At 58.5% G+C, this 26503-nt stretch overlaps 1 protein-coding gene across 1 annotated transcript; it reads right to left on the bottom strand.

The window, feature by feature from the left end:
• Nucleotides 1-915: 915 nt before the first annotated feature.
• On the bottom strand, nt 916-25155 carry LOC144739416 (phospholipid-transporting ATPase IF-like; the record flags this gene model as incomplete). The annotated part of the gene is given in 14 exon segments (XM_078622372.1): nt 916-1097; nt 3288-3344; nt 3346-3407; nt 5111-5184; nt 6408-6476; nt 7669-7817; nt 7819-7962; nt 11349-11543; nt 13239-13436; nt 16088-16232; nt 17126-17207; nt 20074-20138; nt 21205-21273; nt 25052-25155. Coding segments are annotated over 14 exon segments (1595 nt in total), but the record flags the coding sequence as incomplete, so codon positions are not given.
• Nucleotides 25156-26503: the final 1348 nt, after the last annotated feature.

Here is a 26503-nt window from a genome sequence, read left to right on the forward strand (position 1 = left end):
GTGTTGAGTCTGTGGTGCAGTATTGAGTCTATGGGCAATGTTGAGTCTATGGGCAGTGTTGAGTCTATGGTGCAGTGTTGAGTCTACGGTGCAGTGTTGAGTCTTTGGTGCAGTGCTGAGTCTATGGTGCAGTGTTGAGTCTATGGGCAGTGTTGAGTCTATGTGCAGTTTTGAGTCTATGGTGCAGTGTTGAGTCTACAGTGCAGTGTTGAGTCTATGGTGCAGTGTTGAGTCTATGGTGCAGTGTTGAGTCTACAGTGCAGTGTTGAGTCTATGGTGCAGTGTTGAGTCTATGGTGCAGTGCTGAGTCTATGGTGCAGTGTTGAGTCTATGGTGCAGTGTTGAGTCTATGGTGCAAGTGCTGAGTCTATGGTGCAGTGCTGAGTCTATGGTGCAGTGTTGAGTCTATGGTGCAGTGCTGAGTCTATGGTGCAGTGCTGAGTCTATGGTGCAAGTGCTGAGTCTATGGTGCAGTGTTGAGTCTATGGTGCAAGTGCTGAGTCTATGGGCAGTATTGAGTCTATGGGCAGTATTGAGTCTATGGGCAGTGTTGAGTCTATGGTGCAGTGTTGAGTCTATGGTGCAGTGTTGAGTCTACAGTGCAGTGTTGAGTCTATGGTGCAGTGTTGAGTCTATGGTGCAGTGCTGAGTCTATGGTGCAGTGTTGAGTCTATGGTGCAAGTGCTGAGTCTATGGGCAGTATTGAGTCTATGGGCAGTATTGAGTCTATGGGCAGTGTTGAGTCTATGGTGCAGTGTTGAGTCTATGGTGCAGTGTTGAGTCTACGGTGCAGTGTTGAGTCTATGGGCAGTGTTGAGTCTATGGGCAGTCTTAGTCTCCCGCCCATGCCCACCTTCACTGCCCCCTACCCCCCCCCCTGCCCCCCCCTGCCTCCCCCCCATGCCCCCCCCCCACCTGTCCTCTACGGCGGTGGCCCCGACGAGACGCAGCTGGCTCTCGACGGCGTCGTAGGCCGCGTCGATGGCGTCCTGCCGGCCCGCCATGGAGGAGCGAGCCGCTCTGAGTCGCTCGCTGAGGTCCGCCCACGCGGCGCCGCTCAGCGGACGCACGGCGTAGCACAGCGTGCGGAGACCCTCCTGGAGGGCGGGCGCATGGCACAGAGTCGGAGATCCCACCGGGGTGGCCTCGAACGCGGCGGTCCCTTAACGTTTTTGGCACCAGCAGCCATTTTCAAAGAAGCTTTCCGGCGACATATAACACTGGTCAACAACAAATTTTTTTTTTTTTCTGGCCTGGACTTTTGCAGCTGTTTTAGACTAATTTCAGGGTGCTGATTCCAAATGTGATCTCAGATTTGCTCTATCACATCTCATTTTTATGCTATCGGCATACCCCATTGTCATTGATTTTACCCGAAATTAGCTCTGTCACTTATGATTGCAAGTTGTTGCGAGTCAGTGACTGCTTTAGTGTTAAAATATGGTGCTGTATTTTTAGGATAGTGTGTTTATAATATCATTTTATGTAGATATCCACATTTATTTAATATTTTTCTTCTGCAGTTTTTATTAAAATGCAATATTTGACAAAACAGATGCCAGATTTGGAATCAGCACCCCAAAATTACCTTAAAACCGATGGAATACCTTATGCCAGAAAAAGTGTGTTGACCAGTGTTATTGGTTCTTTCAGTAAAGTCACGTAGAAGGGAAATGATAAAATAATAAAAATAAAACATAATTAAATATAATTCTCACGACGTTTCGGCCACAACGCAAGCAGCCGTCTTCAGGTGAAGAAACAGAGCTGTGGGAAACACAGAGTCCCAATGGCAGCTCCGTTTCTTCACCTGATGACAGCTGCTTGCGTTGTGGCCGATACGTCGTGAGAATTTAATTTGCTAATTTGTTATTTTTATTATTTTATTATTTCCCTTCCACGTGACTTTACCCAAAGAACCAAGAACATGAATCCCTGCAGTCACGAACAAAACTTTAAATCGAAACTCTCCAGTGACGTTTGTACTCATTTAGGCCAGGGGTTAGCAGCTTGTGGGCTTACCACAGAGGTCGCAAACGGGTTTTGATTCCTTACCCGTACCCGTACCCGGCCGCATCAGGGTCGCAAACGGGTACCCGTACCCGATACCCGGCTACCCGTACCCGGCCGGGTACGGGTATCAGGGTACGAGTACCCGATTGCGACCTCTGGGATGAAGCCACGTTGCAGGCGCGGGTGGGTTGATTCTAGAAACTTGAATTGTGAGAAGAGAGACGTTGGGAAATGAGTGACAAACGGTGACTCACCAGTGACTCACGATCTACCCGTACCCGGCCGCACCAGGGTCGCAAACGGGTACCCGGGTACGGGTAGCCGGGTATCGTGTAGGGTACGGGTATCGGGTACCCGGTTGCGACCTATGGCTTACCAACATCGCGCCTGAGACGCATGTGAGCAGTGTGGCAAAAACGTGCGGATGGAAGTTGTAAATAAAACGATGGGCCTGTGGGGCCAGCACCACGCCCGGCCGTCTTTGTCTCTCCCCAGTGACTACGATTACAACACACACCGCACCAGGTACTCATTTGAGGCTGAGTCGACCTAGGGGAGGCCCAGCACCGGTTCAGATAATCGTCACCCGGGTCGCTGGGGTTGTGGGCTGACCGCGGCACTACCATTGCACTGAGCACACAGACAAAGACAAAGATCCCCCGTGTAGCCTTAACAGACTGTAGGAGCAAGTGCCGTTGAGCGAGCAGCAGCATCGCTGTGGCTCACGAGGCGGGCGGGTGGTCACACCACGCGCCACCGCACCCGGGTGGTCACACCACGCGCCACCGCACCCGGTGGTCACACCACGCGCCACCGCACCCGGGTGGTCACACCACGCGCCACCGCACCCGGGTGGTCACACCACGCGCCACCGCACCCGGGTGGTCACACCACGCGCCACCGCACCCGGGTGGTCACACCACGCGCCACCGCACCCGGGTGGTCACACCACGCGCCACCGCACCCGGGTGGTCACACCACGCGCCACCGCACCCGGGTGGTCACACCACGCGCCACCGCACCCGGGTGGTCACACCACGCGCCACCGCACCCGGGCACTCATTTGAGGCTGGGAACTAAAGATGAGATGCGAAGGGGGTTCAGAGCGGGGAGGGGGGGGGGGGATGACCACAAAGGAGCCACGTGGTGTACTGGAGGCTTCACCTGGTGTAGAGACAGAGAGAGGCTAGAGATCTATAGATGAGAGAGAGAGAGAGAAGGGGGGGGGAGGGTTAACCAACACGGGTTACCGACGCCGCGTCCGCGCTTGTTACCATCGCGAAGTCATCCACGTGTCTCTGCGTGGCTTGCAGCTCTCCCTCGCCCTCGGCGGGTGGCGGCGACGCGCGGAAGAACAGCCGAGTCGGCGCCCTTCGTCACCACGAAGACTTCGCCTGTCGGCGGGGGACGACAGCGGCCGCGGGGCCGATCCTGCTCATCAAGGCCTTCAACCGATAGATTTCCTGGCGACCACATCCGAACTTGCTCGGATTCCTGGACGACACGCCGGGCCGTGCTCATGAAGTTCACCCTGCTGGGGAGGCTGTCCTGCACCCGGATGTTGCGCCTCCCGTACGACCATCTCAGGAAACCGAGATGGTATTCGGGAGAGCACCCCATCTCGGGCATCGGAGGCTAGTTCCTCGGCCTGTCCGTCCGTCCCTTCGGGTCGCCGCCGAAGCTCACCCCGCTCACCTCTCGCTCGTCATGTCGGCGGGGGGCCCTCCTGTCCCCCACCGCCGACCCGTCTGGGGCCAGGGCCTCACTGGGCTCGATCTCAAGCCCAGGAAGCTCCCTCCCCTCTCATTCCCTAGTCACCTCCTCCACTCCCCCCCCCCCACCCCCCACCTCGTCGGGACGGGCGAAGAGGTGCTCCCCGGCGTTTCGCGAAGCGCCCGATGGTTTACGACGCTCCCTCGTGTTTGCGACGAGCCGTAAGGTTAATAGGTTTTTTACCCTTTCAACTGGTACAAAAACTGACACCTTTGTACAAGGCATCATGTTTGCAATGACCACAACACAAGCAGTCGAAATGCAAACAAAAAGAAACAACTCAAAGACAATGCACCATCAGAGTATGAGAGCTCGGGGTGAAGCATTTACACCATTGGAACCTCCTTTGCCAGTAGCAAAATATGGTAATTGTTTTTTTACCCTTTTATCTGGCAACAAAACAATGAGTCATGCTTGTATGTATTGACTACAATACCTGCAGTCGTAATGCAAACAAAAAACACACAACTCTGATAATGATATGCACTGTCCTTGAAGTTGATTGGTCCACACCCGAGACAGCTTTTCTTAGAGCCTAGTCTCACATGGTGTTGGACCAGATGACGCCAAAAAGCGTACAACTCAAAGACAGCGCACTATCAGAGTATTGAGAGCTCGGGGTTAAGCATTTACACTATAAGACATCTCCTCTACCAGTGGCAAAATATAGTAATAGGTTTTTACCCTTTCAACTGGTACAAAAACTGACACCGTTATACAAGGCATCGTGTTTGCAATAACCACAACACAAGCAGTCAAAATGCAAACAAAAAGAAACAACTCTGATGATGGTAATGATATGCACTGTCCTTGAAGTTGATTGGTCCACACCCGAGACAGCTTTTCTTAGAGCCTAGTCTCCATTGGTGTTGGACCAGATGACGCCAAAAGGCGCACAACTCATAGACTCTGATAGTGCGCTGTCTTTGAGTTGTGCGCCTTTTGGCGTCATCTGGTCCAACACCAATGGACACTAGGCTCTAAGAAAAGCTGTCTCGGGTATGGACCAATCAACTTCAAGGAAAGTGCATATCATTACCATCATCAGAGTTATTTCTTTTTGTTTGCATTTTGACTGCTTGTGTTGTGGTCATTGCAAACATGATGCCTTGTACAAAGGTGTCAGTGTTTGTACCAGTTGAAAGGGTAAAAGCCTTCTACTATATTTTGCCACTGGTAAAGGAGATGTCTCATAGTGAGCCCTAAGGGGTTTGCGATGCTCCCTATGGTGGCGACAGTGAGTGTCTGTGTGGGGGGGGAGGGGGGGGTGGGGGGGGAGGGGGGGGTGGGGGGGGAGGGGGGAGGGGGGGGGGGTGACGCTGACCTCCGCACGTCCGCAGGACGACGCTCATGCAGCGCCTCTTGGGGTCAAACTCCAGTGTGTCCAGCACCTCGAAACTGGGGGGGAGGAAGGGGGGGGTCACGGTCAGTCCGCTGCTGCTGGATCACCACAGCCTCAGCAGAGCGGGCAGGGAAGTGGAGGGGGTGGAGGGGGGGAGGGGAGGGGGGTGGGGAGGGGGGTGGGGAGGGGGGTGGAGGGGGGGAGGGGAGGGGGGTGGGGAGGGGGGTGGGGAGGGGGGAGGGGAGGGGGGTGGGGAGGGGGGTGGGGAGGGGGGAGGGGAGGGGGGGTGGGGAGGGGGGGAGGGGAGGGGGGAGGGGGGTGGGGAGGGGGGGTGAGGAGGGGGGGTGGGGAGGGGGGTGGGGAGGGGGGAGGGGGGTGGGGAGGGGGGTGGGGAGGGGGAGAGGGGAGGGGGGTGGGGAGGGGGGAGGGGAGGGGGGTGGGGAGGGGGGAGGGGAGGGGGGAGGGGAGGGGGGAGGGGAGGGGGGGTGAGGAGGGGGGTGGGGAGGGGGGTGGGGAGGGGGGAGGGGGGGTGGGGAGGGGGGAGGGGAGGGGGGTGGGGAGGGGGGAGGGGAGGGGGGAGGGGAGGGGGGAGGGGAGGGGGGTGGGGAGGGGGGAGGGGAGGGGGGTGGGGAGGGGGGTGAGGAGGGGGGTGGGGAGGGGGGTGGGGAGGGGGGGAGGGGGGTGGGGAGGGGGGAGGGGAGGGGGGTGGGGAGGGGGGAGGGGAGGGGGGAGGGGAGGGGGGAGGGGAGGGGGGTGGGGAGGGGGGAGGGGAGGGGGGTGGGGAGGGGGGGTGAGGAGGGGGGTGGGGAGGGGGGTGGGGAGGGGGGAGGGGGGTGGGGAGGGGGGAGGGGAGGGGGGTGGGGAGGGGGGAGGGGAGGGGGGAGGGGGGAGGGGAGGGGGGTGGGGAGGGGGGAGGGGAGGGGGGTGGGGAGGGGGGAGGGGAGGGGGGTGGGGAGGGGGGAGGGGAGGGAGGTGGGGAGGGGGGAGGGGAGGGGGGTGGGGAGGGGGGAGGGGAGGGGGGGTGGGGAGGGGGGAGGGGAGGGAGGTGGGGAGGGGGGAGGGGAGGGGGGTGGGGAGGGGGGGGTGAGGAGGGGGGTGGGGAGGGGGGTGGGGGAGGGGGGAGGGGGGTGGGGAGGGGGGTGGGGAGGGGAGAGGGGAGGGGGGTGGGGAGGGGGGGAGGGGAGGGGGGTGGGGAGGGGGGAGGGGAGGGGGGAGGGGGGAGGGGTGGGGAGGGGGGGTGGGGAGGGGGCGGTAATGGAACCCACGGACCACATCTCACCTGCGTGGCTGTCCCTGAATGCAGAGCCTCATAGTTTGGTTTTCTAAGCCCAAGAATGTCACTCCAAGTCTGCGAACATCAATCAGACGCAGGACTCAATTAGACACAACCACAACAAACAACAACAACCAAACAACAACAACCAAACAACAATAACAACAACAAGTGGCGGTGACGTCACCACGGCGCTTGTGCCAGGCTAGGTGCACTGTGAGTGAACATGGGCAGGTGAGTGTGGGTGGGTGAGTGAGTGGGTGTGAGTGAGTGGGTGAGTGAGTGTGAGTGGGTAAGTGAGTGCGTGTGGGTGAGTGGATGAGTGAGTGTGTACGAGGGAGCGAGCGAGCGTGTGGGTGAGTGAGTGAGTGAGTGCGTGTGGGTGAGTGAGTGAGTGAGTGCGTGTGGGTGAGTGAGTGAGTGAGTGGGTGAACGAGTGTGTACGAGTGAGCGAGCGAACGAGTGTGTGAGTGTGTGAGTGGGTGAGTGAGTGAGTGCGTGTGGGTGAGTGGATGAGTGAGTGGGTGAACGAGTGTGTACGAGTGAGCGAGCGAACGAGTGTGTGAGTGTGTGAGTGGGTGAGTGAGTGAGTGCGTGTGGGTGAGTGGATGAGTGAGCGAGCGCAGTGAGTGGGTGAGTGAGCGAGTGTGTGAGTGTGTATGGATGAGTGGAGTGAGTGCGTGTGGGTTAATAGGTGAGTGGGTGGGTGAGTGAGTGTGTGAGTGTGTGAGTGGGTGAGTGAGTGTGTGGGTGAGTAGGTGAGTGGGTGAGTGCGTGTGTGGGTGAGTAGGTGAGTGGGTGAGTGCGTGTGAGTGATTGCGTGTGTGAGTGGGTGAGTGAGTGAGCGAGTGCGTGAGTAAGTGAGTGTGTGAGTGTGAGTGTGTGAGTGTGAGTGAGTGCGTGTGGGTGAGTAGGTGAGTGAGCGAGTGAGCGAGTAGGTGAGTGGGTGAGTGAGCGAGTGAGTGAGAGAGCGAGTGAGCGAGCGAGTGCGTGAGTGTGTGAGTGTGTGTGGATGAGTGAGTGCGTGTGGGTGGGGTGAGCGAGAGCGAGCGAGCGCGGTGAGTGGGGTGAGTGATGAGTGAGCGAGTGAGTGAGAGAGCGAGTGAGCGAGCGAGTGCGTGAGTGTGTGAGTGTGTGTGGATGAGTGAGTGCGTGTGGGTGGGTGAGCGAGCGAGCGAGCGCGGTGAGTGGGTGAGTGGATGAGTGAGCGAGTGGATGAGTGAGCGAGCGAGCGAGCGAGCGCGGCGAGTGGGTGAGCGTCCCTCGCCTGGAAGCGGCCTCCACCAGGGCCTTCTCGTCCGGTGAAGAGGCGTAGTACTCCGGTGAGTTGGCGTGTGGCACCTTCACCGCCGGTGTCACCACGACGGTGACCTCGGCCGCACCGCCCATCAGCGCCACCCCCTCCCCGTCCCCCCCCTCCGTCCCCCCCTCCGGGCCCCCCCCCACTGTCCCCACCGCCGGTGTCGATGCCGGTGCCGGTGTCGATGCCGGTGTCCGTGTTGATGTTCACCGTGTGGCAGAGCGCTAGCGCCGTCACCAGGAACTCGGGGCTGGTCCATTCCTGCGCCGCAAGAACCACCAGCAGCAGCGCTCATGGTGGGAGTGGTATTGGTGGTGATGGTGGGGGTGGGGGGTGGTGATGGTGGTGGTGAAGATGATGGTGGTGGTAGCGATGATGGTGATGGTAATGGTGGTGCTGACGGTGGTGGTGATGGTGATGGTGGTCATGATGGTGGTGGTAATGGTGGTGATGGTAGTAGTGGTAATGGTGGTGGTGATGGTGGTGATGATGGTGGTGGTGGTAGCGATGGTGGTGGTGGTGATGGTGGTGCTGACGGTGGTGGTGGTGGTGATGGTAGTGATGATGGTGGTGGTAATGGTGGTGATGGTAGTAGTGGTGATGGTGGTGGTGATGGTGGTGGTGGTAGTGGTGATGGTAATGGTAGTGATGATGGTGGTGATGATGGTGGTGGTGATGGTAGTGATGGGTGATGATGGTGATGAAGATGATGGTGGTGGTAGTGATGATGGTAATGGTGGTGGTCGTGATGGTGGTGCTGACGGTGGTGGTGATGGTGATGGTAGTGATGATGGTGGTGATGATGGTGGTGGTGGTAATGGTGGTGATGGTAGTGATGGGTGATGATGGTGATGAAGATGATGATGGTGGTAGTGATGATGATGATGGTGGTGGTGATGGTGGTGCTGACGGTAGTGGTGATAGTAATGGTAGTGATGATGGTGGTGGTGATGGTGGTGATGGTGGTGCTGGTGGTGCGAGAAGCTGGTAACCCCTCCATCTTCACTTAAACTACCACTAAACCACGTAAAAAATATAGAACAAAGCTTGTGCCGGAGGCCCCAGGGGGAACAGGCGTCTATGACGTCTCCTGGACAAACCCCATTTGGCGGAGCCAGGAGACTGAATCCTTACCCTCGGGGCTCCTCCAGAAACAACAAAAAGCCACTACGTGTGGCCATGTGGAATGTTCGAACGCTCACTGCGGAGGAGAGGCTGCCACTCCTCTGTCGGGAGCTGGACCGGTACCGCTTGGAACTCTGTGATATTCGTGAGGGCTGGTGGACCGGCTCTGGCTCCTGCCACCATGTGGGGTGGACAATCCTCTACTCATGGCAGAAGACTGCCAAACAACTGGGTGTGGCTCTACTTCTGAACAAAAGAATGAAGGGGGCGTGGGAACGTGGCGGTGAGGTGTGGGAATCTGTAAGCTCCAGGCTACTGTGGGTTCACCTTCCCATCAACCAGAGGCGAGGAGTGGTGGTCGTGGTTACTTATGCCCCCACCAAAGATGAACATTATTGGGGGGATGCGGGCAAGGCCGATGAGTCACATGCCTTCTATGACCTCCTGTCACAGGTGCTGGCTAAAGTGGCCCCTCGGGATAGAGTCATCATGTTGGGTGACTTTAATGCCCGAGTTGGTCATGATGCTGGCACCTGGTCTGGAGTGAGTGGAAAGCATGGGCCAGATCAGCTCAATAACAATGGTAGGAGGTTGCTATATTTCTGTGCAGCCCATGGGCTTGTAATTACCAACACGCTGTTCCGGCATCGGCGCATCCACATAACATCATGGATGCATGCCGGGTCCAAGCAAGAACATCTGCTGGACTACAGAGTGACGGAACGGCAGATACGGGCCCATGTCCTTGACACCAGGACCTACGGTGGAGCTGATCTTCCCACTGACCATCGACTATTCATCTGCCAGATGGGCCTGCCATTCTTCCATTCTGGTGGTGGGTGTACACCCAGGACTCCATTCAAACTCATAGTGGCATGGTCTCAGCTAGCTGATAAAAGTTGCAAGCGAGCATTTCCTCATCGCTTGCGGTTAGGGTTGGCATCGTCCCCCACTCCTCTTGATGTCGAGAAGAAATGGGTGAGGTTTAGGACTTTGGCTCATGCAGCTGCAATGGCTGCTTTGGGTCCACGATCCAGACCTACCCAGAGACCCTGGCTGATGGAGGAGGTGTTCAGGATGGTTGAAAAAAAGCGACAGGTCCACTCTCATTGTCTACAGCATCCCACGTCAGAGAATGAGGCTTACCGCAGCCTTCGCTCGGAGGTTCTAACATCTTTTTCGACCATGTAGTTCGTGAAGCCTTCAATAGCTGTACCGGAGGAATCTCCATCTAGTACAGATACAATGGGAGGCTGATCAATGCCCGGGTGCGGTCAAGGGATGGCTCCCTATGGGTCAACCACGTTATGTATGCCGATGATCTGGTGATTGCTGCTCACTCAGAGGAGGAGTTGGAGGCGCTGCTGCTGAACCTGGAGTTTGCCACTAAGAGGCGGGGCCTTATCATCAGCCCCACCAAAACTAAGCACCTGCCTGGGTATTTTGTGCCATTAGACACTCCACCCCTTCAACTCCCCAATGGTGATGGGGTAGTTGTGGAGAGAGTGGAGAGTTTCCCAAACCTGGGCAGTGTGCTCATGACCGGCTCCGGTTTAATAGCAGAGGTCGCACTCCGAATCAGTCGAGCGGCATTATCTTTTCATCAGTTGCATAACGCTGTTTGGAAGCTACCTGGTCTGTCACTCCACACAAAGCTTCGGGTATTTTTGGCCACAGTAATGCCGGTTAGAACCATACGATCCATCCTGGGTTTAATCAGGCTGTATTGTGTGAGGAGCTCACAAATCCTTGAAAAATCTGGGAAAAGTCCCATCAGTGAGTTCCTCCGGCAGGCAAGGCTGCGTCGGCTGGGTCATGTAGCCCGCATGCCCAGCCACTGCATGCCTAAACAGCTTTTGTTCGGACAGATAGAGCGGAGCGCCGGGTGGCTAAAGCACAGCAAGTTGGCACAGTAGGGGGCACAGGTGGTGCATCGGCCACTCATCCCAGTCAGTCGACCCGTGGCACCTGGATCTGCCCGGTGACCTCCTGCCAGCGGGCGTTCGACACTTCACGTGGCCTTAACATGCACATAGCCTGGCACAAGCGCCGAATGATGGTTGTTGTTGGTGATGGTGATGGTGGTAGTGATGGTGCTGATGTTGGTGATGTTGGTGGTGGTGATGGTGGTGGTGATAGTATTGGTGCTGCTGCTGCCGATGATGATGGTGCTGATAATGATGCTGATGATGATGTTGGTGCTGATGATGATCATGCTGCTGCTGATGCTGCTGCTGATGATGATGATGCTGATGATGATCATGCTGATGATGCTGCCGCTGCTGCTGATGATGCTGCTGCTGCTGATGCTGATGATGATGATGCTGATGATGATCATGCTGATGATGCTGCCGCTGCTGCTGATGATGCTGCTGCTGCTGATGATGATGATGCTGATGATGATGATGCTGATGATGATCATGCTGATGATGCTGCCGCTGCTGCTGCTGATGCTGCTGCTGATGATGCTGCCGCTGCTGCTGATGATGATGCTGCTGATGTGGAGAAGCAAGAGACCACACCGGTGAGTCCGTAGCTGCAGGGCCTCCATCAGGGATGTCACCCCCTGTTCCTCCTCCTGCTGATCCCCGACCACCCCCCTCGGGCACCATCTCCCCGTGCTGAACCTGGTATTTGACTCCTCCGAGGCTCAGCTTCTTGAGGCTCATCACGTTCTCCGTGAGGGTGCCCGTCTTGTCTGTGAGCACGTACTCCACCTGTGCCATCACCATCACCACCACCATCATCATCATCAACACCATCACCACCATCACGTTCTCCGTGAGGGTGCCCGTCTTGTCTGTGAGCACGTACTCCACCTGTGCCATCACCATCACCACCACCATCATCATCATCAACACCATCACCACCATCACGTTCTCCGTGAGGGTGCCCGTCTTGTCTGTGAGCACGTACTCCACCTGCGCCATCACCACCATCACCACCATCATCATCATCAACACCATCACCACCATCACGTTCTCCGTGAGGGTGCCCGTCTTGTCTGTGAGCACGTACTCCACCTGTGCCATCACCACCATCACCACCATCATCATCATCAACACCATCACCACCATCACGTTCTCCGTGAGGGTGCCCGTCTTGTCTGTGAGCACGTACTCCACCTGTGCCATCACCATCACCACCACCATCATCATCATCAACACCATCACCACCATCACGTTCTCCGTGAGGGTGCCCGTCTTGTCTGTGAGCACGTACTCCACCTGCGCCATCATCACCACCATCACCAACATCACCACCATCACCATCACCACCACCATCATCATCATCAACACCATCACCACCATCACGTTCTCCGTGAGGGTGCCCGTCTTGTCTGTGAGCACGTACTCCACCTGTGCCATCACCACAATCACCATTACCACCATCATCATCACCACCCTCATCACCACCATCACCACCATTAGTAGTCACACCACCACCATCACCATCATCACCACCACCATCACCACCATCATCACCACAATTGCCACCACCACTACCATCACCACCACCACCATCACCACCATCACCACCATCACCACCACCATCATCACCACCATCTCCACCACCATCACCACCATCACCAATAGTAGCACGACCATCGCTTCCACCACCATCACCACGACTTCCTCAGTAACACAGCATGTTTCTTGGGCGAAATCGCGTAAATACAAATGCGTCGTGAAACCCGCCACCACCCACACGTCTGTTTTACCGCCTGATGACGCCGGTTGTTGGAATTAGTGGTGAAACGACACGGTGCTCAGAGTGCCGATGTTGTGGCTTTGCTCGACAATACACAAGCGATGTAGTTGCTGTGCTAGCGACGAATTGGCCACGTTCTGTTTACGTGACAAACCCCTTACTAATTGACAGCCAATTTGTGCTCGTAACGAATTGCCACGTTCCGTCTACGTTGCAAGCCTTACTAACTATCAACAGCCAATTAGTAGGGTTTGAAGCCATGTTGCAGGCGCGGGTGGGTTGATTCTAGGAGCTTGAATTGTGAGAAGAGACAAGACGTTGGGAAATGAGTGACAAACGGTGACTCACCAGTGACTCACGGCCTACCCGTACCCGGCCGCACCAGGGTCGCAAACGGGTAACCGTACCCGTACCCGGCCGTACCCGTACCCGGCCGGGTAGGCTACGGGTATCGGGTACCCGATTGCGACCTCTGGGATGAAGCCACGTTGCAGGCGCGGGTGGGTTGATTATAGGCACTTGAATTGTTGAGAAGAGACAAGACGTTGGGAAATGAGTGACAAACGGTGACTCACCAGTGACTCACGGCCTACCCGTACCCGTACCCGGCCGCACCAGGGTCGCAAACGGGTACCCGTACCCGGGTATCAGGTAGGGTACGGGTATCGGGTACCCGGTTGCGACCTCTGCCCCCTCCCCACCTGCCCCAGCTCCTCGTTGAGGTCGGAGGTGTTGGCCAAGGCCGGCTCGTGGCTGTCGGGGTCGCGGAGCCGCAGGTCCCAGCCGACGAATCGTGAGCCCAGGAACTTCTGCATCTCCACGGAGACGTAGAGCGACACGGGGATGATGTAGTTGTAGAGGACCATGAAGGAGAGGAAGTCCACCAGCATCTCCAGAGGCTGCGGGGGGGGGGAGACACGGGGGGGGGGGGGGGGTGAGACATGGGGGAAACACGGGGGGGAAGACACGGGGGAGGCACGTGGAGAGACATGGGGGGGGAGACACGGGGGGGGGGAGACACGGGGGGAGACATGAGGGTGACACGTGGGGAGACACGGGGGAGACACGGGGGGAGACACGGGGGAGACACGGGGGGAGACACGGGGGGAGACACGGGGGAGACACGGGGGGAGACACGGGGGAGACATGGGGGAGACATGGGGGAGATGAGGGGGAGACACCCGGGTACGGGTACCCGTTTGCGACCCTGGTGCGGCCGGGTACGGGTACGGGTAGGCCGTGAGTCACTGGTGAGTCACCGTTTGTCACTCATTTCCCAACGTCTTGTCTCTTCTCAACAATTCAAGTGCCTATAATCAACCCACCCGCGCCTGCAACTTGGCTTCATCCCAGAGGTCGCAATCGGGTACCCGATACCCGTAGCCTACCCGGCCGGGTACGGGTACGGGTACCACCACTACCAGTACCACCACCACTACCACCACCACTACCACCACGACCACCACTACCACCACCACTACCACCGCCGCCACTACCACCACCACCGCCACCACCACCCCCCCCCCCCCCTCGTGTCTCCCCCGTGTCTCCCCCGTGTCTCCCCCCGTGTCTCTCCCGTGTCTCGCCTCCCCCGTGTCTCCCCCGTGTCTCCCCCGTGTCTCCCCCCGTGTCTCCCCCCCACCGTGTCTCCCCCCCGTGTCTCCTCCCCCCGTGTCTCCCCCGTGTCTCCCCCGTGTCTCCCGGTGTCCCCCCCCCCCCGGTGTCCCCCCCCCCCCCCGTGTCTCCCCCCCCCGTGTCTCCCCCGTGTCTCCCCCGTGTCTCCCGGTGTCCCCCCCCCCGTGTCTCCCCCCGTGTCTCCCCCCCCGTGTCTCCCCCGTGTCTCCCGGTGTCCCCCCTCCCCCGTGTCTCCCCCGTGTCTCCCCCGTGTCTCCCCCCGTGTCTCCCCCGTGTCTCCCCCCCCCGTGTCTCCCCCCGTGTCTCCTCCCCCCGTGTCTCCCCCGTATCTCCCCCGTGTCTCCCGGTTTCCCCCCCCCCGTGTCTCCCCTCGTGTCTCCCCCCCCTGTCACCCCCCGTGTCTCCCGGTGTCCCCCCTCCCCCGTGTCTCCCCCGTGTCTCCCCCGTGTCTCCCCCCGTGTCTCCCCCGTGTCTCCCCCCCCCCCGTGTCTCCACACGGGGGAGACATGGGGGGAGACACGGGGGGAGACACGGGGGAGACACGGGGGGAGACACGGGGGAGACACGGGGGGAGACACGGGGGGAGACACGGGGGGAGACACGGGGGAGACATGGGGGGAGACACGGGGGGAGACACGGGGGAGACACGGGGGGAGACACGGGGGAGACACGGGGGAGATTAGGGGATATACGGGGGAGACACGGGGGGAGACACGGGGGAGACACGGGGGGAGACACGGGGGGAGACACGGGGGAGACACGGGGGGTGACACGGGGGAGACACGGGGGAGACGGAGGGGAGATGAGGGGAGACACGGGGGAGACGGGGGGGAGATGAGGGGAGACACGGGGGGAGACACGAGGGAGACACGGGGGAGACACGGGGGGAGACACGGGGGAGGGGGGGTAGAGACACGGGGGAGACACAGGGGGTGATACGGGGTAGACACGGGGTGGGGGGGGGAGACACGGGGGGTGACACAGGGGAGATACGGGGGGGGGGGGACACCGGGAGACACGGGGGAGACACGGGGGGGAGACACGGGGGGAGACACGGGGGGGGGACACCGGGAGACACGGGGGAGACACGGGGGGAGGAGACACGGGGGGGAGACACGGGGGGGGGGAGACACGGGGGGGGGGAGACACGGGGGAGACACGGGGGGAGACACGGGGGAGACACGGGGGAGACACGGGGGAGGGGGGACACCGGGAGACACGGGGGGTGACAGGGGGGGGAGACACGAGGGGAGACACGGGGGGGGGGGGGAAACCGGGAGACACGGGGGAGACACGGGGGAGACACGGGGGGAGGAGACACGGGGGGAGACACGGGGGGGGGAGACACGGGGGAGACACGGGGGGAGACACGGGGGAGACACGGGGGAGACACGGGGGAGGGGGGACACCGGGAGACACGGGGGAGACACGGGGGGGGAGACACGGTGGGAGACACGGGGGGGGGGACACCGGGAGACACGGGGGAGACACGGGGGAGACACGGGGGGGGGGAGACACGGGGGGGGGGGGGGGACACCGGGGGGGGGGGGGGACACCGGGAGACACGGGGGAGACACGGGGGAGACACGGGGGGAGGAGACACGGGGGGGAGACACGGTGGGGGGGGAGACACGGGGGGAGACACGGGGGAGACACGGGGGAGACACGGGGGAGGCGAGACACGGGAGAGACACGGGGGGAGACACGGGGGAGACACGGGGGAGACACGAGGGGGGGGGGGGGGGTGGTGGTGGTGGTGGTAGTGGCGGCGGTGGTAGTGGTGGTGGTAGTGGTGGTCGTGGTGGTATTGGTGGTGGTAGTGGTGGCGGTGATGGTGGTAGCGGTGATGGTAGTGGTAGTGGTGGTGGTGGTAGTGGTGGTGGTGGTAGTGGTGGTGGTGGTGTTAGTGTCTCACCCTCCACGCCCCGTCCTCGTGGCTGGCTCTGCCATTGTACCACGGAGCGGCGGCGCCGGCCTCGGTGACAAACTTCATCACGGAGCTCACGAGAGCCATGGAGACCAGGAGACACAGGTAGACTAGCAGGAACGAGTTCATGGACCTGAGACACGGAGACACGGAGACACGGAGACACGGAGAGAGCCATGGAGACCAGGAGACACAGGTAGACGAGCAGGAACGAGTTCATGGACCTGAGACACGGAGACACGGAGACACAGAGACACGGAGAGAGACATGGAGACCAGGAGACACAGGTAGACGAGCAGGAACGAGTTCATGGACCTGAGACACGGAGACACAGATACACAGAGACACGGAGACACAGAGAGAGCCATGGAAACCAGGAGACACAGGTAGACGAGCAGGAACGAGTTCATGGACCTGAGACACAGAGACACGGAGACACGGAGACACAGAGACACAGAGAGAGACACGGAGACACAGAGAGAGCCATGGAGACCAGGAGACACAGGTAGACGAGCAGGAACGAGTTCATGGACCTGAGACACGGAGACACGGAGACACAGAGAGAGACACGGAGACACAGAGAGAGACACGGAGACACAGAGAGAGACACGGAGACACAGAGAGAGCCATGGAGACCAGGAGACACAGGTAGACGAGCAGGAACGAGTTCATGGACCTGAGACACGGAGACACGGAGACACAGAGAGAGACACGGAGACACAGAGAGAGACACGGAGACACAGAGAGAGACACGGAGACACAGAGAGAGCCACGGAGACACGGAGACACAGAGACACGGAGACACGGAGACAGGGAGACACGGAGACACGGAGACACAGAGACACGGAGACACAGAGACAGAGAGACACGGAGACACAGAGACACAGAGACACGGAGACACAGAGACAGAGAGACACGGAGACACAGAGACACAGATACACAGAGACAGTGAGACACGGAGACACAGAGACACAGAAACACAGAGACAGGGAGACACGGAGACAGGGAAGGGAGACAGCGTCTCACTTTTCCACGGCCGACCTCTTCAGAGTCCTCTTCTTGTAGTTGAGAGCCATTTTGGTTTCCATGCCGGTGTAGACGGCCAGGCCTGGGGGGAGACACGGGGGGAGACACGGGGGGAGACACGGGGGAGACACGGGGAGACACGGGGGGAGACACGGGGGGGGGAGACACGGGGAGACACGGGGGAGACACGGGGGGAGACACGGGGAGACACGGGGGAGATGGGGGGAGACACGGGGGAGATGGGGGGGGAGACACGGGGGGAGAGACGGGGGTAGACACGGGGGAGACACGGGGGAGATGAGGAGAGACACGGGGAGACACGGGGAGAGACACGGGAGGAGACACGGGGGGAGACACGGGGAGACACGGGGAGAGACACGGGGAGACACGGGGGAGATAAGGAGAGACACGGGGGAGACACGGGGGAGACACGGGGGAGACACGGGGGGAGATGGGGGGGAGACAGGGGGAGACACGGGGGAGACGGGGGGGAGACACGGGGGAGACACGGCGGAGACACGGGGGGAGACACGGGGGAGACGAGGGGGAGACACGGGGGAGACACGGGGAGACACGGGGAGAGACACGGGGGAGACACGGGGAGACACGGGGGGAGACACGGGGAGACACGGGGAGATGAGGAGAGACACGGGGGAGACACGGGGAGAGACACGGGGAGAGACACGGGGGAGATGAGGAGAGACACGGGGGAGACACGGGGAGAGACACGGGGGGAGACACGGGGGGAGACACGGGGAGACACGGGGAGACACGGGGGGAGACACGGGGGGAGACACGGGGGAGATGGGGGGAGACACGGGGGAGATGGGGGGAGACACGGGGGAGATGAGGAGAGACACGGGGTGAGACACGGGGGGAGACACGGGGGAGACACGGGGGAGATGAGGAGAGACACGGGGGAGACACGGGGGGAGACACGGGGGAGACACGGGGGAGATGAGGAGAGACACGGGGGAGACACGGGGAGAGACACGGGGAGAGACACGGGGGGAGACACGGGGGGAGACACGGGGGAGACACGGGGAGACACGGGGGGAGACACGGGGGAGACACGGGGGAGATGAGGAGAGACACGGGGAAGACACAGGGGAGACACGGGGAGAGACACGGGTAGAGACACGGGGGGAGACACGGGGGGAGACACGGGGGAGACACGGGGAGACACGGGGGGAGACACGGGGGGAGACACGGGGAGACACGGGGGGAGACACGGGGGGAGACACGGGGGAGACGAGGGGGAGACACGGGGGGAGACACGGGGAAGACACAGGGGAGACACGGGGAGAGGCACGGGGGGAGACACGGGGGAGATACGGGGGGAGACACGGGGGAGACACGAGGGAGACGGAGGGAGACACGGGGGGAGACACGGGGGAGACACGGGGGAGACGGAGGGAGACACGGGGGAGACACGGGGGAGACACGAGGGAGACGGAGGGAGACACGGGGGGAGACACGGGGGAGACACGGGGGAGACGGAGGGAGACACGGGGGAGACACGGGGGAGACACGAGGGAGACGGAGGGAGACACGGGGGGAGACACGGGGGAGACACGGGGGAGACGGAGGGAGACACGGGGGAGACACGGGGGAGACACGGGGGGAGACACGGGGGAGGCAGAGGGAGACACGCGGAGACACGGGGAGAGACACGGGGGGAGACACGGGGGAGACACGGGGGGAGACACGGGGGAGACGGGGGGAGACACAGGGGAGACACGGGGAGAGGCACGGGGGGAGACACGAGGGAGATACGGGGGGAGACACGGGGGGAGACACGGGGGGAGACACGGGGGAGACACGAGGGAGACGGAGGGAGACACGGGGGGAGACACGGGGGAGACACGAGGGAGACGGAGGGAGACACGGGGGGAGACACGGGGGAGACGAGGGGGAGACACGGGGGGAGACACGGGGAAGACACGGGGAGAGGCACGGGGGGAGACACGGGGGAGATACGGGGGGAGACACGGGGGAGACACGGGGAGACACGGGGGGAGACACGAGGGAGACGGAGGGAGACGGAGGGAGACACGGGGGGAGACACGGGGGAGACACGGGGGAGACGGAGGGAGACACGGGGGAGACACGGGGGAGACACGAGGGAGACGGAGGGAGACACGGGGGGAGACACGGGGGGAGACACGGGGGGAGACACGGGGGGAGACACGGGGGAGACACGGGGGAGACGGAGGGAGACACGGGGGAGACACGGGGGAGACACGGGGGGAGACACGGGGGAGGCAGAGGGAGACACGGGGAGACACGGGGAGAGACACGGGGGGAGACACGGGGGAGACATGGGGGGAGACACGGAGGAGATATGGGGGGAGACATGGGGAAGACACGGGGGAGACACGGGGGGAGACACGGAGGAGACACGGGGGGAGACACGGGGGAGACGGAGGGAGACATGGGGGAGACACGGGGGGAGACACGTGTGTGTGTGTGGTTAATGCGGTACGCTATGTATATTATGTTTGTGCAGTATGTATATGTGTTATGCATAAATGCTATGTATGTATGCCATTAATGCTATGTATGTACGTTGTGTGTGTTATGTTTGTGCATTGTGTATACATGTTACCTATGTATTTTGTATATATACGTGTTATGTGTGTACATTGTGTATGTTATATATATCATGTTACGTGTGATATGTATATCACGTGATGTGTGTTATGTCTATCACGTGGTGTGTGTCGCGCGGTGTGTGTCACGTGGTGTGTGTCACGTCTATCACGTGGTGTGTGTTGTCTTTCACGTGGTGTGTTATGTCTATCACGTGGTATGTGTCACGTGGTGTGTGTTGTCTATCACGTGGTGTGTGTCACGTCTATCACGTGGTGTGTGTCACGTGGTGTGTATCACGTCTACCACGTGGTGTGTGTCACGTCTACCACGTGGTGTGTGTCACGTGGTGTTACCGTAGATGTGAGCGGTGTTCTTCAGAGTGGCTCCTCTGAGCACCAAATTCTCGAACTGGATCGGCCTACGAGACACTCACAGAGGAGAGACAAAGACGGTGGAGAGACACTCACGGTGGAGACACAAAGACGGTGGAGACACAAAGACGGTGGAGACACAAAGACGGTGGAGACACAAAGACGGTGTGAGTGTAACACTGCACTGCTACTACCTGGCAGCCTCTTACCACAGCCTACCCTCATCACAGGCCAATTCACACCGGATCTTACCACTACCGCTGCTACTGCTGCTGCGTGGTGTGTGTGTGTTGTGTGGTGTGTGTGGTGTGTGTGTGTGGTGTGTGTGTGTGGTGTTTGTGTGTGTGGTGTGTGTGTGGTGTGTGTGGTGTGTGTGTGGTGTGTGTGTGATGTGTGTATGGTGTGTGTGGTGTGTGTGGTGTGTGTATGTAGTGTTTGTGTGTGTGGTGTGTGTGTGGTGTGTGTATGGTGTGTGTGATGTTGTGTGGTGTGTATGGTGTCTGTGTGGTGTGTGTGTGTGGTGTGTGTGGTGTGTGTTGTGTGGTGTGTGTGTGGTGTGTGTGTGTGTGTGTGTTGTGTTTGTGGTGTGTGTGTGGTGTTGTGTGTGTGGTGTGTGTGGTGTGTGTGTGGTGTGTGTGGTGTGTGTGTGTGGTGTGTGTGTGTGGTGTCTGTGTGTGGTGTTTGTGTGTGTGTTGTGTGTGGGGTGTGTGTGGTGTGTGCGTGTGGTGTGTGTGGTGTGTGTGTGGTGTGTGTGTGTGGTGTGTGTGGTGTGTTTGTGGTGTGTGGTGTGTGTGGTGTGTGGGGTGTGTATGGTGTGTGCGTGTGGTGTGTGTGGTGTGTGTGTGGTGTGTGTGTGTGATGCGTGTGGTGTGTGTGTGGCGCGTGTGGTGCGTGTGTGTGTATGTAGTGCGTGTGTGGTGTGTGTGGTGTGTGGTGTGGTGTGTGGTGTGGTGTGTGGTGTGTGTGGTGTGTGTGTGTGTATGTAGTGCGTGTGTGGTGTGTGGTGTGGTGTGTGCATGTGTGTATCACCACCACTACTCGTTAACGGCACTTGCCTCACCAGTCTGTTCGGGTTATACGGGGGATCTTTGTCTTTGTGGAGTGGGCGTGTACCTGGCGGTGGCTTCGTGAAGCCCCTCCCCCTGCGAGCCCCGACCAATCACGGTGAGCGATCCGTTGAACCTGCAACAAAAGCGGTCACGTGTTTTGCATGTTTTAGCACGTGGTGGTGGTGGTCGTCGTGTGCGTGTGTGTGTTTCTGTGAGTGTGTGTGTGCGGATGCGAGCCCATGTCCTTGACACCAGGACCTACCGTGGAGCTGATCTGACCTCTGACCATCGACTAGTCATCTGTAAGATGCGCCTGCCATTCTTCCACTCCGGTGGTGGGTGTACACCCAGGACCCCATTCCAACCAAAAGTGGCCTGGTCTCAGCTAGCTGATGAAAGTTGCAAGCGAGAATTTCATCATTGCTTGCAGCTGGGGTTGGCATCGTCCCCCACTCCACCTGATGTCGAGGGTAAATGGGCGAGGTTTAAGACTGTGACTCATGCAGCTGCAATGGCTGCTTTGGGTACGCGGTCCAGACCTCCCCAGAAACCCTGGCTGACGGAGGAGGTGTTCAGGTTAATTGAGAAAAAGCGACAGGCCCACTCTCATCGCCTACAGCATCCCACGTCAGAGAATGAGGAGGTTTACCGCAGCCTTCGCTCGGAGGTTCGGAGAGCCGTAAGGCGCTGTAAGGATGGGTGGTGGTCGCGGGTTGCTGAGGAGATGGAGTCTGCCTCAGTGGCCCGCGATCACAAATCACTATTTAACTCCATCAAAAAAGTAACCTGCAGCGCCACACCTATTACCATCATTAGAGGAAAAAACGGTGATCCAATCACCGACCCCCAGGAACAGGTTTGCAGATTTGCTGAGCATTTCTGTGAGGTCCTGGGGGAGGGAAAATCTCTCAGCCAGGAAAACATCATGGCACAAAGTGGGGATAACCCTGCTGAGGCTGCGGTGCCTCAAATATTGGAAGAGGTCACCCCCTGTGAGTGGCTGGCTGAGGTACCAGCTGTTGAGGAAGTACTGAGGGCGATCAGGAGTCTGAGACCAGGGAAGGCACCGGGCAGAGATGATCTCCCAAGCGAAATGCTGAGGGAGGGTGGCGTTTGTGCACAGACTGCCCTATATGACATCATAACAACAGTCTGGACCACTGGACGGGTTCCGCAGGACTGGAAGGATGCCCTGGTGGTCCCCCTCTTTAAGAAGGGGGACCGTACCAACTGTAACAACTACAGGGGCATCTCACTCCTCAGTGTGCCGGGTAAGGTCCTGGCAAGGATTATTCAACATCGCCTTGCTAGGCACGCTGAGGAGAGGCTTGCGGAGCCCCAATGCGGTTTCAGGAAAGGGCGGTCCTGCACAGATGCCATATTTTCTGTCCGTCTGCTACAGCAGAGGTGTAGGGAATTCCAAAAAGACCTACATCTCTGCTTTATTGACCTGGTCAAGGCCTATGATACCATCAGTAGGACTGGGCTCTGGGTTGTTCTTCGTGCTTTCGGAGTCCCTGACCCTCTGCTCACGATCATTAAGGACCTTCATGATGGTGAGCGGGCCCGGGTAAAACTACGTGGCCGGGAGTCGGAGCCTTTCCCTGTACACCTTGGGGTGCGACAGGGATGTCCTCTGGCTCCCACATTATTTAACATCTATTTCGACTGCGTAGTTCGTGAAGCCTTCAATAGCTGTACCGGGGGAATTACCATTTGGTACAGATATAATGGGAGGCTGATCGACGCCCGGGTGCGATCAAGGGATGGCTCCCTATTGGTCAACCACGTTATGTATGCCGATGATTTGGTAATAGCTGCTCATTCAGAAGAGGAGTTGGAGACGCTGTTGCTGAGACTGGAGCGTGTCACTAAGAGGTGGGGCCTTACCATCAGCCCCACCAAAACTAAGCACCTGCCTGGGTATTTTGTACCATCGGGCACTCCACCCCCACAACTCTCAATCGGTGATGGGGCAGTTGTGGAGAGAGTGGAGAGTTTCCCATACCTGGGCAGTGTGCTTATGACCGGCTCCAGTTTATCAGCAGAGGTCTCACTCCGAATCAGTCGAGCGGCAATATCTTTTCATCGGTTGCGTAACGCTGTGTGGAAGCTACCTGGTCTGTCGCTCCGCACGAAGCTTCAGGTCTTCTCGGCCACGGTCATTCCCTCCCTTCTCTACGCTTGCGAAACGTGGACCCCCCTAGTGGAGCATCTTCGCCGGTTGGAAACATTTAGGCTGGCCTGCCTACGATCCATCCTGGGTTTAACCAGGCTGGATTGTGTGAGGAGCTCACAAGTCCTTGAAAGATCTGGGCAAAGTCCCATCAGTGAGCTCCTCCGGCAGGCAAGGCTCCGTTGGCTGGGTCATGTAGCCCGCATGCCCAGCCACCGCATGCCTAAACAGCTTTTGTTCGGCCGGATCGAGGGGGCTAAACGGGCGCGGCACGGGCTAGAGAAGAGATGGAGTGATGTGGTACAGGAGGACGTGGAGCTGAGTGGACTTGCCGATGACTGGTACCAGCGGTGTCAAGATCGGCCTCAGTGGAGGAGGCTCGTGAAGGACGCTACTGGGCAGTTGGAGGCAGTCGCCCTCCAACAACAACGGAGGGCGGAGGAGCGACGCTCACAACAACGAGCGGAGCGCCGGGTGGCTAAAGCACAGCAAGTTGGCACAGTAGGGGGCACAGGTGGTGCATCAGCCAGTCATCTCGGTCATCTCGGTCAGTCGACCCGTGGCACCTGGGTCTGCCCCGTGACCTCCTGCCAGCGGGCGTTCGACACTTCACGTGGCCTCAGGGTGCACATGGCCTGGCACAAGCGTCGTGGTGACGTCACCGCCACTTAGTGGCGAATGGCGGTTGTTGTTGTTGTTGTTGTTGTCTGTGTGTGTGTGAGTGTGTGTGTGTCTGTGTGGAAGTGTGTCTGTGTGTGTGAGTGTATGTGTGAGTGTGTGAGTGTGTGTATGTGAGTGTGTGTATGTGTGTGTGTGAGTGTGTGAGTGTGTGTCTGTGTGTGTCTGTGTGTGTCTGTGTGTGTGTCTGTGTGTATGTATCTGTGTGTATGTGTGTGTGTGTCTGTGTGTGTGTCTGTGTGTATGAGTGTCTGTGTGTATGAGTGTCTGTGTGTGTGTGTCTGTGTGTGTGTCTGTGTGTGTGTGCCTGTGTCCTGTGTGTGTGTCTGTGTGTGTCTGAGTGTCTGTGTGTGCGTGTGTCTGTATGTAAGTGTGTGTCTTTGTGTGTGTGTGTCTGTGTGAGTGTATGTGTGTAAGTGTGTGTCTGTGTGTGTGTCTGTGTGTCTGTGTGTGTCTGTGTGTGTGTCTGTGTGTATGTATCTGTGTGTATGTATGTGTGTGTGTGTGTCTGTGTGTGTGTGTGTGTCTGTGTGTGTGTCTGTGTGTATGAGTGTCTGTGTGTGTGTGTCTGTGTGTGTGTCTGTGTGAGTGTCTGTGTGTGTGTGAGTGTGAGTGTCTGTGTGTGTGTCTGTGTGTGTGTGTCTGTGTGGAAGTGTGTCTGTGTGTGTGAGTGTATGTGTGAGTGTCTGTGTGAGTGTGTGTATGTGTGTGTGAGTGTGTGAGTGTGTGAGTGTGTGTCTGTGTGTGTCTGTGTGTGTGTCTGTGTGTATGTATCTGTGTGTATGTGTGTGTGTCTGTGTGTGTGTGTGTCTGTGTGTGTGTCTGTGTGTATGAGTGTCTGTGTGTGTGTGTGTCTGTGTGTGTGTGTATGAGTGTCTGTGTGTGTGTGTCTGTGTGAGTGTCTGTGTGTGTGTGTCTGTGTGTGTGTCTGTGTGTGTCTGAGTGTCTGTGTGTGCGTGTGTCTGTATGTAAGTGTGTGTCTGTGTGTGTCTGTGTCTGTGTGAGTGTCTGTGTGTAAGTGTGTGTGTGTGTCTGTGTGTGTGTGTGTGCGCCTCACTGGTAGAGGTCGGGGCTGGGCAGGATGCACTCCACGCGGGCTGTGAAGTCGCTCAGCTGCTCGGGGGAGCCCAGCGACGCCGTCTGAGCCAGCGCAAAGCGACTCTGTGGGGGCACAGCGGAGACCACACACACAGACACACACACACACATATACACAGAGACACACACATACACACACACTCAGACACACACACACACATATATACACAGACACACACTCACACATACATACACACAGACACACACTCACACATACACACACACACACAGGCTCACACACACATACACACACACAGACACACACACTCATAGACACAGACACACACACACTCACACATACACACACACACATACACACATACACAGAGATACACACACACACATAGACACGCACACACATATACACAGAGACACACACATACACACACACTCAGACACACACACTCATACACACACTCACTCACACGCAGACACTCACACTCACACACTCACACACACACAGACACTCATACACACAGACACACACACACACAGACACACACACATACACACATATACACAGACACACACATACACACACACTCATACACACACTCACTCACACACAGACACTCATACACACAGACACACACAGACACACACACAGACACACACACAGACACACACACACAGACACACACATACACACAGACACTCACACATACACACACACACAGACACACAGACACTCACACACTCACACACACACACAGACACTCATACACACAGACACACACACAGACACACACACATACACACATATACACAGAGACACACACATACACACACACTCATACACACACTCACTCACACACAGACACTCATACACACAGACACACACAGACACACACACACAGACACACACACACAGACACACACACACAGACACACACACACACATACACACAGACACTCACACATACACACACACACAGACACACAGACACACACTCACACAGACACACACTCACACAGGCACACACACATACACACAGACACACACACACAGACACACACACTCACACATATACACAGACACGCCATTCGCCACTAAGTGGCGGTGACGTCACCACGACGCTTGTGCCAGGCCATGTGCACCTTGAGGCCAAGTGAAGTGTCGAACGCCCGCTGGCAAGAGGATGCCCCTGTAGTTGTTACAGTCTGTGCGGTCCCCCCTTCTTAAAGAGGGGGACCACCAGGGCATCCTTCCAATCTTGCGGAACCCGTCCAGTGGTCCAGACTGTTGTTATGATGTCATATAGATTCAGTCTGTGCACAAACGCCACCCTCCCTAAGCATTTCACTTGGGACATCATCTCTGCCTGGTGCCTTTCCTGGTCTCAGACTCTGGATCGCCTTCAGTACTTCCTCAACAGATGGCACCTCAGCCAGCCACTTACAGGGGGTGACT

Source organism: Lampetra planeri, unplaced genomic scaffold, assembly GCF_965212315.1.
Source record: "Lampetra planeri unplaced genomic scaffold, kcLamPlan1.2.h2 scaffold_1480, whole genome shotgun sequence".
Lineage (NCBI taxonomy): Eukaryota > Metazoa > Chordata > Hyperoartia > Petromyzontiformes > Petromyzontidae > Lampetra > Lampetra planeri.